The following is a 12,987-nucleotide window of genomic DNA, read 5'->3' on the forward strand; positions in this document are numbered from 1 at the left end:
TCTATTCTTTTTAATAGGAAGCCTAGGTGTTGATTTGGGTGCTGATTTCCGGAGACAAAGTGCCCAGGCTTGGGCCCTCCCTGTTTGGCCATGGGGAACAAGCCTCTTCTTTCTCTTCTCTATCGGTTCCACCTGCTAGAGGCAATAGGTAAGTCGAAAACGCTGTGCTTCTGACCCCTGGCCAGCTCCGACCTGCATGCAGCTCCCTGGGCTGTGGGGATGATGTGCGGGGGACAGAGGTGGCCTCAGAACCCAGCGGAGCATGGAGAGCAGGCTTCTGCCAACACATGGGACACACCACCGTGCCCTCTCCCTTAATTTGTTTCACATGTGTAGACCGTTCCTGAAGCCACGACTAAGGTAACCTGCTTCGTCCTCGTGATGCGCTGCTCAGGGATAGAGGAGGGGTGTGAGGGTGTGGGTCAGGCTGCTGGCATCTCTTCCCGGGGCGCATCCCTGCAACCTGGGGGGCTTAGGAGGGCCCAGGCCTCTGTGAGACGCTGCTTAGTTGTCTGGTAAAGTTTGCTTTTAACAAACAGACACTGAGGCTCCATGGCTTTTCTTGTTCCTAACGCCTCCTTCTTTGGGAAATGAAATCAGCTTTTTGACTTAAATAAGCGAGAGCCGAAGAATTGATGCTTTTGAACTGTGGTGTTGGAGAAGACTCTTGAGAGTCCCTTGGACTGCAAGGAGATCAAACCAGTCCATTCTGAAGGAGATCAACCCTGGGATTTCTTTGGAATGAATGATGCTAAAGCTGAAACTCCAGTACTTTGGCCACCTCATGCGAAGAGTTGACTCATTGGAAAAAACTCTGATGCTGGGAGGGATTGGGGGCAGGAGGAGAAGGGGACGACCAAGAATGAGATGGCTGGATGGCATCACGGACTCGATGGACGTGAGTCTGAGTGAACTCCAGAAGATGGTGATGAACAGGGAGGCCTGGCGTGCTGCGAGTCATGGGGTCGCAAAGAGTCGGACACAACTGAGCGACTGAACTGAACTGAACTGAAGCCTTTATAGCTCAAGAAGCCCCAAAGCCCAAATCAAGCTGGTAACTCAATGGCCAAGGAGACTGGGAGGCTGAACACCTACGTGCAGGTGCAAATACCTCTTTGGACTTGGGTTTGATTAAGCAAGGGCCAGGGCTGAGGCTGTTTCCGATAGTCGAGATGCAGAGGGCCCTGTGCCCAGGGCCGTGGTGTCCTGAGACCCAGCCGCTCTTGGACGGGACTGTAGCCAGAAGTAAACAAAGCTCAGAGCAGTCTGGCTGCAAGTCCAGCCGTCAACACAGCCTGTCTCTGGGGTGTCATTTTTAAGAATAACTTTGGAGATGTAGGCTTGACTGCTCCAGCATCACGGGGGCGGCTGAAACCGCAGCACCGTCTGCTGCTGTCTTCTGTAGGTTAGAGGCGGCCTGAGCTCCCTCCCCAGACGCTCTCTGTTCTGACTGGCTTTGCTTGTGAGCTGGCATCTCTGTTCTCTTGTTCCAGGGAGGGGAAGTCAGATCCTCAGCTGGGAGCTTTGTGGACACAGATTGCACCGCTCCCCCGCGGCTGCCGAGCCCCAGACCTGATTCTGTACAATTTGGAGGAAGAGAGTCTTCAAAATAAAATGTCTGTGGTTTGGGAGTGATTAACAGGAGACACTAAGTATCAGAAACAAATCTGGGTCTCCTGCAGGACCGCGTAACCGGGGGGTGTGGGGGGGTGGTGTTTCTTGTTGTCATCCCAGGATGGCAGGGGCCTGTGGGCTTCTCCCCCTAGGCTCCAGGGAGCAGCTGGACAATCCCTGGACACCAGCAGTGGTGTCCTCTGCCATCTGCTCCCTCCTGAGCTTGGAGGCATCTCAGAAAACAAAGACTGCACTGTGCATTCTCCCTCCTCAGTGCCTGCAGGGACCCCCGTCTGTGACCACCCCGGGGTCATGTGTCCTTCTGGTGGTTGCCCTGCAACTGCTGCTCCCATCACATGCACACTGAGGGTCAGAAGCTCCAGGGCCGCCTGGCCACGGGATGGACTCAGAGTGACTAAAGGAAGCCCCTTATTCCCCGGGGATCATAAGCACCGTATTGGGTCATCCTGATGGGCAAGCCCCTTGGGACCTGGCCCTGGCACTCCCTGCCTCATCACCCTCACCCTGTCTCTGCCCATCCCATACAGCCAATCTGACCTCCTGGCTCTTCCTCAAGACTGAGCTTTTATACTTGATGTCCCCTCTGTCTAGAATGCTCTTCCCCTTGGTATCACCCTGGTTCATCTGCCCCTGTGTTCGCTCTCATACCAGGGAAGGCTCTTGGGGCTGCCTTGTTTGATGGGAACATGCTCGCACCCCACATCTCCTGGTCCCCCATACATAATCAGCAGTTTGCTTCTCCCTCTCCCTGAACATTAGACTCTGGGTGGCTGGGCTCTGTCTCATCATGTCTTTGTGCGTCCTCTGTGCCCGGAACAGCAGAGGGGATGCTCCGTGTGCAAGTCCAGGCTTAACCTTCACCGTGACCTGTCATTATTTCCTACAAAAAAGGAGGCCACACTGCAGATGGAGGGCACCCCTTCCAGGAAAGGATGGCTGAGAGCCCTTCCCCAAGATACCCTCAAGTCTCTACATCCTCAAGCTTATCTGCAGGCCACCCACCCTGCAGCAGCCCCCCTGACTCCACTCATCAGTGTGGGAACGAGGGTCGGAAGTCAGTTTCCCTGGCAATGTCCACATAGTCCTGGAGGTGACTTAGGAGTATAAGAACAATGAACTAGTCCTGCCCACATGGGCTGGTGGGGGAGAGTGTGTGTGTGGGGAGAAGCAGGCTTCCCCCACATAGCCACCTCTTCCCTCAATTACTGGCCACTGCTCCCCGAGTTCTGGAATCTTCTGAGCTCTGATGAGCCCCACCTGGGCTCTTCCCTGGGGTCCACAGTGAGCCCCAACCATACATGTGGGTCGTGTTCATACTTATGGACATCTGGTCTGTGGACAGGAGGCCTGGGGGCTGAGGCAGAACCCTGGCTGGTGGGAAACGGTTAGGGAGAGGGAGGCCCTGGGAGCTGACCATTCTCAGCAGGTGCTCAGAGTCCACATCCTAAACCCCATCCACCCAGGGTGATTCAGAGATTCTACGACTAAATTACATTTCTGAATATTAAATTAATGGTGGAAACCTAAAATATTAATATATTCTAATTGAATATTCTCCAATAAATTATCTGAGCATTTAGAGAAATTTGATTTTACTTTCATTTCTTAAGGAACTTTCAGCTGCATAAATATAGCCATTAAAGCAATTCAAGAAAGGGAACATTCTCTACTCAGATGAGGGAGCCGTAAATACAAAGGGACTTGCACGTGTCTTCTGCACGATTGATTAAATCACAGAACCCACGGTGCGGAGGCATTCAACGATGCTTTCTTCAGGTCCCTCTGGCTTTTGTGAGGGTAATGCATGCTCCCCTCAAGTAATTACAGGGAGGCCTGGAGGCTGTCTCGAAAGAGCCCCAAAGGCACGTTTGGTGGGGGCTGTGCTTTCAGAACTGACCTGGGGGCTGATGGTGCTGACCCTTCCCCACCAGGGCTGAGCAGATGGTGGACCCTGCATTGCAGGTGCTGGGCACTCGTGCTGCCCCGCCTCAGCAGGAAAGGAGTCCTGCTATTTCTCTGAAACTGTTACTCCCAATACTTGAACATGTTCTTGTGGAGGGTGGAGGTGCGTCTCCTGGTGGGGACAAGCAGATGCCCAGTGGATTCTCTTCTTCAATCATTTCAACTCCTTTCACTCCAGCCCCTTCTGCTCCAGCTCCTTGCATTTCAGCGACCCATGAAACAGTGGAAAGTGTGGTGGAGGCAGAGGTGACACTTCTGCAATCTCTTCAGATCTATCTGCAAAGGAAATTCAGACACGAGCAAAATCCCGGAGCAACCCTGCTCTGTTTCTTCCCAGAGGCTGAGAAAGTCCACTTCACTCACCGATACGCATTTCTGGCTTTGATGAATAGGCCAGAAAGACCCACTACAGAGGTTAGGAATTGGAGCATCTGAAGGCTCTGCCTCTTAGGAAGCAGCCACCTCTGCCCAGAAACTGCTCCCAGGTGACTCCTTGGAAGGGAGGTACACTGAGCTCGGAGGGCAACATCCACCTGGCAGAGGGTCCTGCGCGCTCAGAGGAGGGTCTTGTGCATCTGTAGAAGTTGCATAGCCACAGGGGCAAGTTCCAGTTACACTGCTGTGTGCGTCAGACAATCACCCTGACCAGCAAGGCTGAGTCTAGAGCTCGGGCCACACTAGTTGTCTTTCCAGCAGGTCCTTTTTTGTCATATTTTTTATAACTATAGAAATTATAAACCCACAATATACTGCTATATGTTTGCTTTAAATAGTCAGCTGCCTTTTTAAATAAGAGGAAAAATAGTCTTTTATGTCAACCCACACATTTACTTTTTCCTGTGTTCTCCATTTCTTCCTGTAGATCTGAATTTCCAACAGGCGTCATTTCTTCTCAGCCTAAAGGACATCATTTACTGCTTAATGTGGGCTCGCTGGTAAGGAGTTCCTTCAGTTTGTTTATCAGAAATGCCTTTATTTAACCTTTAATTTTGAGGGATATGTTTTTTCTGGATATAGGATTCTATTTTCATTTTCATTTAGCAATTTGAAAACATCATTGCCCAGAGACCTCCATCACTCCTAAAGAGAATCCAGCCCTTGCTCTCATTGTGGTCCTTGTTGTGCTTCATTTTTCCTCTTTTACAACATTTTTCTCTCTAGTTTTAGAATTTCAGCAGTTTGACAGTAATTAAGGTATGGCTTTTTTTGTTTTTATCCTGCTTAAGATTCACTGAATTTATCAGATCTATAAGTTTGTCTCTCCACCAAATTTGGGGACATTTCAGGCATTTTTCTCATCTTATCACCTTTCTTCTCTTACTTTGGGATGCCAGTTACACACATTAGGCCACTTGATCCTGTCCTATCAAAACTCTGTGCATTTCAATCCTTTCTCTCCTGCCATTCTTCAGATTGAATAGTTTTTACTGATTGATGCACTGACCTTTCTTCTGCCCTCTACAATCTACTCTGTAAGCCCATCCAGTAAGTTTTTCATTAGAGATTTCATGCTCTCCAGTTTTACCATTTCCATTTGGTTGTAGTTTTGGAGTTTCCATTTTTCTGTTGTGATTCTCAATGTATTCATTCATTCTGACCATATTTTCCTTTAAGTCCTTGAAGTATATTTGTGAGAGAGATTTTAAAGGCCCGGTTGCTAATTCCAATATCTGGGTTAGATTCTATGAGCAGTTTTTGCCTAATTATCAGTCACCTTTCCTTTATTGGCATGTCTAGTAATTTTTGATGGTATTCTGGTCATTGTAATCATTGTAGATGATACACTGTAGAGAAGCTGGCTCTGCTGCCTTTTTCTAAAAGAGTGTTAACTTGGCTGGACTGAAATTTAAATCTGTTTATCTTGCCTGGTAAGTCTCTTCTTGATTCTTTCAATCATCTAGCTGTTGCTTTTCTCTGGATTCTCTGGAATCTTCTGTGTGCATGTAAAGTTCAAGGGGCAGCTGAGGAACTGGACAGAATTTATGAGTATTTCTGGGAGTCTCCACCTATGGCTACATATTTTACAGGATTTATCCCCTCACATTCTAGCTGCTTTGTCAGTTCTAAATCCCATCTTCCAATTCCTCTGGCCAGTAAGACTGGTTTTCTGGGTGAGATCTAGCTACATTTTGATGCAAGGACAGATTGGGGGTGCTCTTAAAGATACACAAACACAGGTCACACTCAGTTCTGTTTCCTTTTCAAGGGTGGAGTCCCCAACAGTTTCTGCCTACTATTGATCATTCTCAAGCAACTTCAAATAGTTTTTAGCAAAAAAATTTCCCCAAAGTTTACAAGTGTTATTTGAGGAGTATTCATCTGATATACACTACTCCTGCACTGCCAGAAACAGAACTTCCAGTTTCATTATTTCCAAGTATTGTTTATCTAACCCAACAATCTCCATAATGATCACGAAAAGTGGACTACTAGATCTGGGCACAATAGTTGAATCATTCATTCACTCAGTAAGTACTTAATGACATCTGTTCTGTCCTCATTGTTGTGTTTGACAGGTGAACTATCTCTCAAGTACCTGTGTGTTTACTGGGGAGACAGATTGATAATTACTGGAAAAAAACTGTCAAAAACTCTGCCACACAGGCAGACAATGGGTGAGGGCCTGTGTTAGTCCTGAGACATGAAGCATTCTCAGAGAACAGAGGAAGTAGGCAGGCTAGGGTGGCTAAAACACAGGGAAAACACAGGACTTCAGGCAACCAAGGATGTGACCAGAACCGGAAGCTGTGTGTGGCCCAGCATGGTGGGAGTTTGGTGCATGAAAGGCAGAGTCAGATCATGGGGTCCCATAGGACGTGCTTGGGGGTTAGGTTTTCTCCTGGTGATGACAGGGAAATGATGGGAGGGGGACAAGACATGCATACTGTGCTTTGACAGATAACCTGGCTTCCATGAGGAGGTGCATAATGACCACATCCATCATTCATGAATGGATGGATGCCTTCAGAGTACCAGGTTCTGAGGTAGGCGCAGTGACGATTACATTGCTAGGCCACCGGCAAATGTTTTGTAGGATAACACAGAACTCATACATGTATAGGATAACACATGTATTCGTACATCTGATGAACATTTATGGAGAGTCTATCCTGGGCAGATCTGGGGTTATCTTCCATTTCCCTGTCACACATCTCGTGATGCAGACCCAAGCCCGGGTACTTTTCATCCCACAACTGGCTCCTGAGCCCTTGTTCCCCAACCCCAGGTCATCCTCTGTTCACACAAAGGTCTGTAAACATCTGCGGGTGGACCTGAGGCTGTATGGTTCACATGCACAAAATGGGCACTAAACTGTCAAGAACACGTGAGGAAAACCTTTGACTTCAGTTGGCTGAAGCTCATTTGGGTTATCTGATGTCGAGGGGCTGGTTTTTATGACCCTGCCCAAGCCACCTGCAGCCCAGTTCTTGCTCTCCCTACTCTAGGCGAGTCTCTGGCTCATCTTCTCCATGTTGCCTCTTCCACACAGAGCAATTATGTAAGGACTTCTTTCTGGAGCCTTCTATTCAGAGCTCCCTCTCCAGGCCGGCTCTTGGGCAAGGGCTCTGAGGATAGGTTTGGATGACTCGTTGTCTATTAAAATGCCAACTTCCAAAATTAAAGGACTTGTCTCCCAAGAGCATTGCCTGCCTCCTCGTCATCTTGAGCCGACTCCTACGGTTGCCCTGGACAACCTCTCAAGTTAACCAGTTCTGAATTTTTATTAGACTCAGCTAAGAAATGTGTCCTCTTTCTAAAAGTTTGATTTTACCCTCATTCTGAATCTTGCTAGAAGTCAAACCTAACATACACGCTAGAAAAGCGAGTGTCTTTTCAAAACCCTCCTCTAATCTACATGTGAAGGAGTCCTAACGGAGGTAGTAAAGGGACCAGACTCTGGATGACAAGTGGGAAGTGGATGCCTGCTGCTTCTTGAGGCCACAAAAGGGCTGTGTATTTTCTCTCTTCTGACTCTCCAGCCTGCCTGGCACCCATAGGTGGCCCCAAACCGTTCAATCCAGAGCCCAGACAGAGCTGGAATTCAGGAGCAGGAAGGTCGCCTGTTACCCTTTGCCAGGGGGCCCCCTCCTGCGTTTTCCATGATCCTGGATAATGAAGAGGCTCTGTGCAGCTTCCTAGGGGGTTGGCTTAATGGCTGTGAACTGCTTCCTCCTTCCTTCTGGGAGGAAGCACAGCCTGGATCTTCCGAGTGGGATCTCCATGAAGTGGCTGCTTCTCCTCACTCACCGCTTAATTTAGCTTGTGATTTAATTTGGGTGGGCTCAGCCCCTGAGTTGTTCCACGCCTCGCCACGGCCATCACAGCTACCAGCAGCCCCGCCAGTCACAGCAACCCTCTCCTGGCCCAGGACTCCCCTCTGCTTACCTATTATCTCTTCTCCCCTCTCAGCAGAAGGAAGGCTTGTAAAGAAACATGATATCCTTTCCAAGGAAAAAGCCTGTAATTAACGGAGGTTTTTTGGGAAGAACATTCTGCCTGCTCATCTCCCTCCCACTTTTTCATTTAACATATTTTATCAGAATGAAATGCCTTAATGAGCACAGAATTGCAGCTGATCCCAGCTGCACCTCTATGGTCCGCAGCCGGCTTCCCGCTCCCATCAAGCTGTATTCACGCTCACTGTGACTGGGGGCTTCTTTCAGGAGCACCCCTCCCCCTTGAAAAAACACTGACAGCAAACTCACCGATTTCCTGTAGACAGAAATGGGTCAGAAAAGCACCCCAAACCCTTGTCTGTGCTACTTAAAGGTTTAAGGAGGAAACGGGGGAGGAGAGAGGGACAGAGGGCAGGAGGAGGCAGACAGTGAGCACGTGAGTGCATTTGTATGCATGAGTTTCTGGGCTGAGTTCTCGAGTAATGACTTGAAATCCATTGTGTGTGTGTTAGTCACTCAGTCGTGTCTGACTCCTTAAGACCCCATGGACTGTAGCCTGCCAGACTCCTCTGTCCATGGGATTTCCTAGGCAAGAATACTGGAGTGGATTGCGATTCCCTTCTCGAGGGGATCTTCCCGATCCAGGGATTGAACCTGGGTCTCCTGCATTGCAGGTGGATTCTTTACCATCTGAGCCACCAGGAAAGCCTTTTGTATCCATTGGGAAAACACAAATACTGCACAGAAACCATAGCGGAGACTCTATTTTCCATCTGCTGAAGATTCATCTCCCCAAAAGGATCAGCTCAGCTTGGAAGCCTGACTCCGGTGGAAGCAGTCTGACCCCAGAGGAGCCAGGACAATAGTGCCAAGATCCCCCAGATGCCCTGTGTCTCGGCCACTGTGGGCGCCCAGGACAGTGTTCACCACTGGGGTGGCTTTGATTGCTCACTCATGCATTCATTCAGCACAGGCAGCACCTACTGTTCACAGCACTAGAGATGCAGGCAGGCCTGGCCTTCTGGAGGCCTGTCCTTAGATGAGTAAATAATGAGCATGATGCTGGAGCATACTGAGTATGGAGGACAAACAGCAGGACAGCAGGGAAAAGACAGCCCAGCTCAGAGAAGGGCAGTAAGTCAGGCCCCATCGCTCACCTCTGCTGCCCTCTCCTCAGAGCAGAGGGACCCTTAGAGAGGAAAGGACATGCACCATTCTCATCTCGGGGAAACCTGCTGGGTCAGCGCCCTGTGCTTCCCCACACATAGCCCTCCTCCTGCGCTGGGCTGTGTACCCCAGTTCCCCTGCAAGTTGGCCAATGGGATTCTGGCCCAATTGGTGTTCGCCACGTCCAGGCCCAGCCATCCTGTGTCCCTCGCTCTGGAGCTCTGAGTGACCACCCTCGAGTGACCGTTCCAGGAGCAAGAAATGAGCATGTATTGAGTTACATTTCTGAAATTGTGGGGAAGCTTGTCATAGCATCAGCCCACCCTAAACCACCCTCTCTTCCTGCAGTCTGCGTCAGAGCCGACATCGACTTGGAGGTAGCCTCCCTCCAAGGGCTGCAGACACACTGGACGTCTGAGGAGCGGAGGACACTCTCTCTCCAAACCACAGCAACGCTTCAGACTAGAAAACAGGAGAACTTGCCCCCAGTGACTCTGAACTGTGACCGCTGGATTCCAGCATGTGGAATGTGCAGCTCTGCTCACCTGACGCCGGACACCTCGCCTGGTCACCAGCAAGGCCCGCCATCGTCTACAAGGACCTGAGCGCCTCTGCCTGCTGCTGCTTGCCTGCCCCATGTGCAAGTTTTGTGTTAACTTGGGAGGGGCCGTGTTTTCCCCGATTGCAGCGTGTAGACATCACTGTGGCTTGTGAGAAGATGTGTCCCCATCAACATGCCCTTCGGCCAGTGGGGTGGTGAGCCCCTGCCAGTGAGGGGAAGCCGGTCCTCTCCCTGCCATCACCAGCCACAACTTCTCTGTCCCTGGGACCCTGGAGGGGGTCAGGAGGAAAGCACACCCATGTCTTTTCCTCCATCATCCAGCAGAGGACAGACAGCAGGACCAATGGACCCAGCAGGCTGGGGACCCTCGCAGGACAAGGCTCTGCCCGTGGAAGTCTCCTGCCCTTTCACAGGCCTGTGTGCAGCCTGTGAGACAGAGGAGGGAATGTCCATGTGTCAGGTGACAATATCATAACCTGGGAGACTGGGAACCAGGGCAGCAGAATATTCCAGCAGTGCTTTTGCCTGGCTGGCTGTAAATCTGAGATTCCAACAATTCCTCTTCGGGTTCGGGTTGGATTAACATGCTAGAGCAGCTCACAGAATTCAGAAATGTGCACTCATTGGCCTGTCAGTTTATTATAAAGGCTGTGACTTGGGAACAATCGGATGGAAGAGGGGTGCGGGGTGAGGTGGAGAAGGGGCACCCCAGATCTCCATGTGCTCACCCCCCGAGGCTCTCTGAATCCTGTCCTTTTTGGTTTTTATGGAGGCTTCATCACGTCAGCATGATTGATTAAATCATGGCCATTGGTTCAACCTCCAGTCCCCTTTCCGTCCTGGAGGTAGGGCAGAAGTACAGGTACCAGCCCTCCGGTCTCAGGGTTGGTCCCCCTGGTGACGAGGGTCCCCTGCTTTCCAAAAGTCCCCTTGTGCATAAACTCAGATGTGCTAGACAGGGTTTGCTATGAATGTCTGCAGACATCTTTTTCACTCTTATCTTTTAGGAAACTGCACAGGCTTTAGGAGTTCTGGTGAATAACGGGGATGAACACAAAACTATGTATTTCTTAAGTCACAGCATCACATGTGGAGAAGGCAGGATGATGTTCATGACACGTCACTGTGTCTGTGATGTGTGTGCGGTGGGGTGTCTGATCTGGGGTCCCTGCAAAGTTTGTGGCTTCATCTCTGCATATTAAACACCACCCTCTCTTTCTGCATCAAACAGAATAGGAAACAAAACAGACAAATCAGGCCAAGGAATGAAGATGATGCCTTAATAACAGAGTGGGGCAAGGCACTCTCCATGGATGGCATTATCTACTGGAATTCTCACTAGCATTTTATCAAATTATTGCTCATATTGGGTTGCAATTTTCATTCAAAGGGAAGAAGAAAATGCTAGTTGATGGCCTTGATTATTGAAACATGAATTTGTGAAATGAGTCTTTCCCTCCTTCAGGAAAAGCAACCTCATGGTGGCTGTCAGGAGAAGATAACACCAAGGGAAGAGACATAGAACTGCCCCCTGGCACCCCAGGCTCATTCTCAGGCCCTCTGACTTCATCAAGGTCACTGTCAGCACAGAGAAGCCATCATTCTCCATTTAGCATCTTAGTCATAATGGGGAAGAAGTGTGAACAAACAGATCAAAGGAAGATGCCAGAGGTCAAGGGCCATGACCCAAGTTCCTGTCCCATCTCCTCCCAAGCACCAGAGTCATCACTTGACAGTGACCGGAGAGAGAGGTCCCAAAGCGAGCAGGCCTGTCCACCATGGAGGATACGACCGCCCTTATGATTTTTTTCTGTTCTGTGTGATACTGATCTTGTTACTGAAAAGGTGAAATCTTGATCTTCTCGGACACCCAGTGCAGAGCCATCCCAGGCTCTGGGAACATGCCTATCAGGCTCAATTCTTGACATCCTGGGAGGAGAAGCCTAGACTAAAGCTGAGAGCAGCCCCCTCGGCAGGAGGCCCTCCACTCACCCTCACCAGCTGCTGCGGGAAGGGCCCGCGCGAGTTCTCTGGCACGTTGATGGGTGGGATGACCCAGTCCCGTTTCTGCCTTCTCAGCCCGTTGGAGCTCTGGCGCTGTGGCCATGGCAGCAGTGTGTCTTTCGGAGGCTGGACGGGGTCCAGGACTGTGTTCTTCTTTCCTTTCTGCAGAAAGGGAGAAAAGAGGCAGAGGAGCCTGGTTAGGTGTTGCAGAGGAAAAGGCATCACTTAGAATCTGTGTGTGTGTGTGTGTGATTTAATCACTAAGTCATGTTAGACTCTTTGCAAACCCATGGACTATAGGCTGCTAGGCTCCTCTGTTCATAGGAGTCTCCAGGCAAGAATACTGGAGTGGGTTGCCATTTCCTTCTCCAGGGGAATCTTTCTGACCTGGGGATTGAACTCTTGTCTCCTGTATTGCAGGCTGATTCTTTACCATCTGAGCCACCAGGGAAACCCCTGGAATCTAGATCCAGGAAAAGACTGGATGGTGCGGGGATAAGTGTGTGTGTGTGGGTATATGCTAGGGGGAAAAATTCTACCAAACCTCTCGTCTGTACAAAGAAATGGACTACAGATTGAGTGGGATAGAGAAAATACAGCTGACTATTTAACAAGTAGATTAGGGCTTTTAAAGAGGAAAACAATGGGAAAAAAATGACAAAGGAAAGTACTCATACATTTTAATTTAAAACGCTTATTTATGGGTGAATTTTACAACAAATATGACCAGAGTTAATAACCTCACTATATAAAGAATTCTTATAAATCAATAAAAATGGAACTTAATTATAACAGGAAAAAGACCACAAACAGATAATTACAGCAAAATAAATACAAAGGATTGATAAACTCATGAAAAATGTTCACATCTTCCAGTTATCAAACTAAACTAAAGCAGTGTGTCTTCCTCACCCATCAGAGTGGCAGGAGTTAACAGAGTGAATCCTTTGCACTGAAGTGTATGCTGTGAGTCAGCAGGGGGTGATGGCTGGGGATGTGGAATTTGGCGTCACAGAGACCCTCGTCCAAAGATTTGTGGACATGGGGAAAGGCCCTCAATCTCTCTAAGCTTCAGCTGCTTCTTTTATAAAGTAGGGATGGTATAACAGTACTGAATTCAGAGAGTTGCTATGGAAATTAGACTGATAAGAGCCCACACCTGATGGGAGCCAGTGGGTCTGGATATCTGCTCTGAAGTCATGGACCTCGTCACTGCTGGGACCAGCGTTTAGCCACTGACTTTCAAGGACCTCAGAAAAG

The 12,987-nt window shown here is 49.3% G+C and overlaps 1 protein-coding gene across 1 annotated transcript in view; it reads right to left on the bottom strand.

Moving 5' to 3' along the window:
* The window catches only part of CDH4 (cadherin 4), a 479,406-nt gene that overhangs the window by 96,285 nt on the left and 370,134 nt on the right, over positions 1-12,987 (bottom strand). Inside the window, exon 4 of the mRNA XM_018057599.1 lies at positions 11,716-11,889. Coding sequence (XP_017913088.1) covers positions 11,716-11,889 — 174 coding nt within the window. The remainder of the gene's footprint in view (positions 1-11,715; positions 11,890-12,987) is intronic.

This window comes from Capra hircus, chromosome 13 (genome assembly GCF_001704415.2).
Source record: "Capra hircus breed San Clemente chromosome 13, ASM170441v1, whole genome shotgun sequence".
NCBI classification, from domain to species: Eukaryota; Metazoa; Chordata; class Mammalia; order Artiodactyla; family Bovidae; genus Capra; species Capra hircus.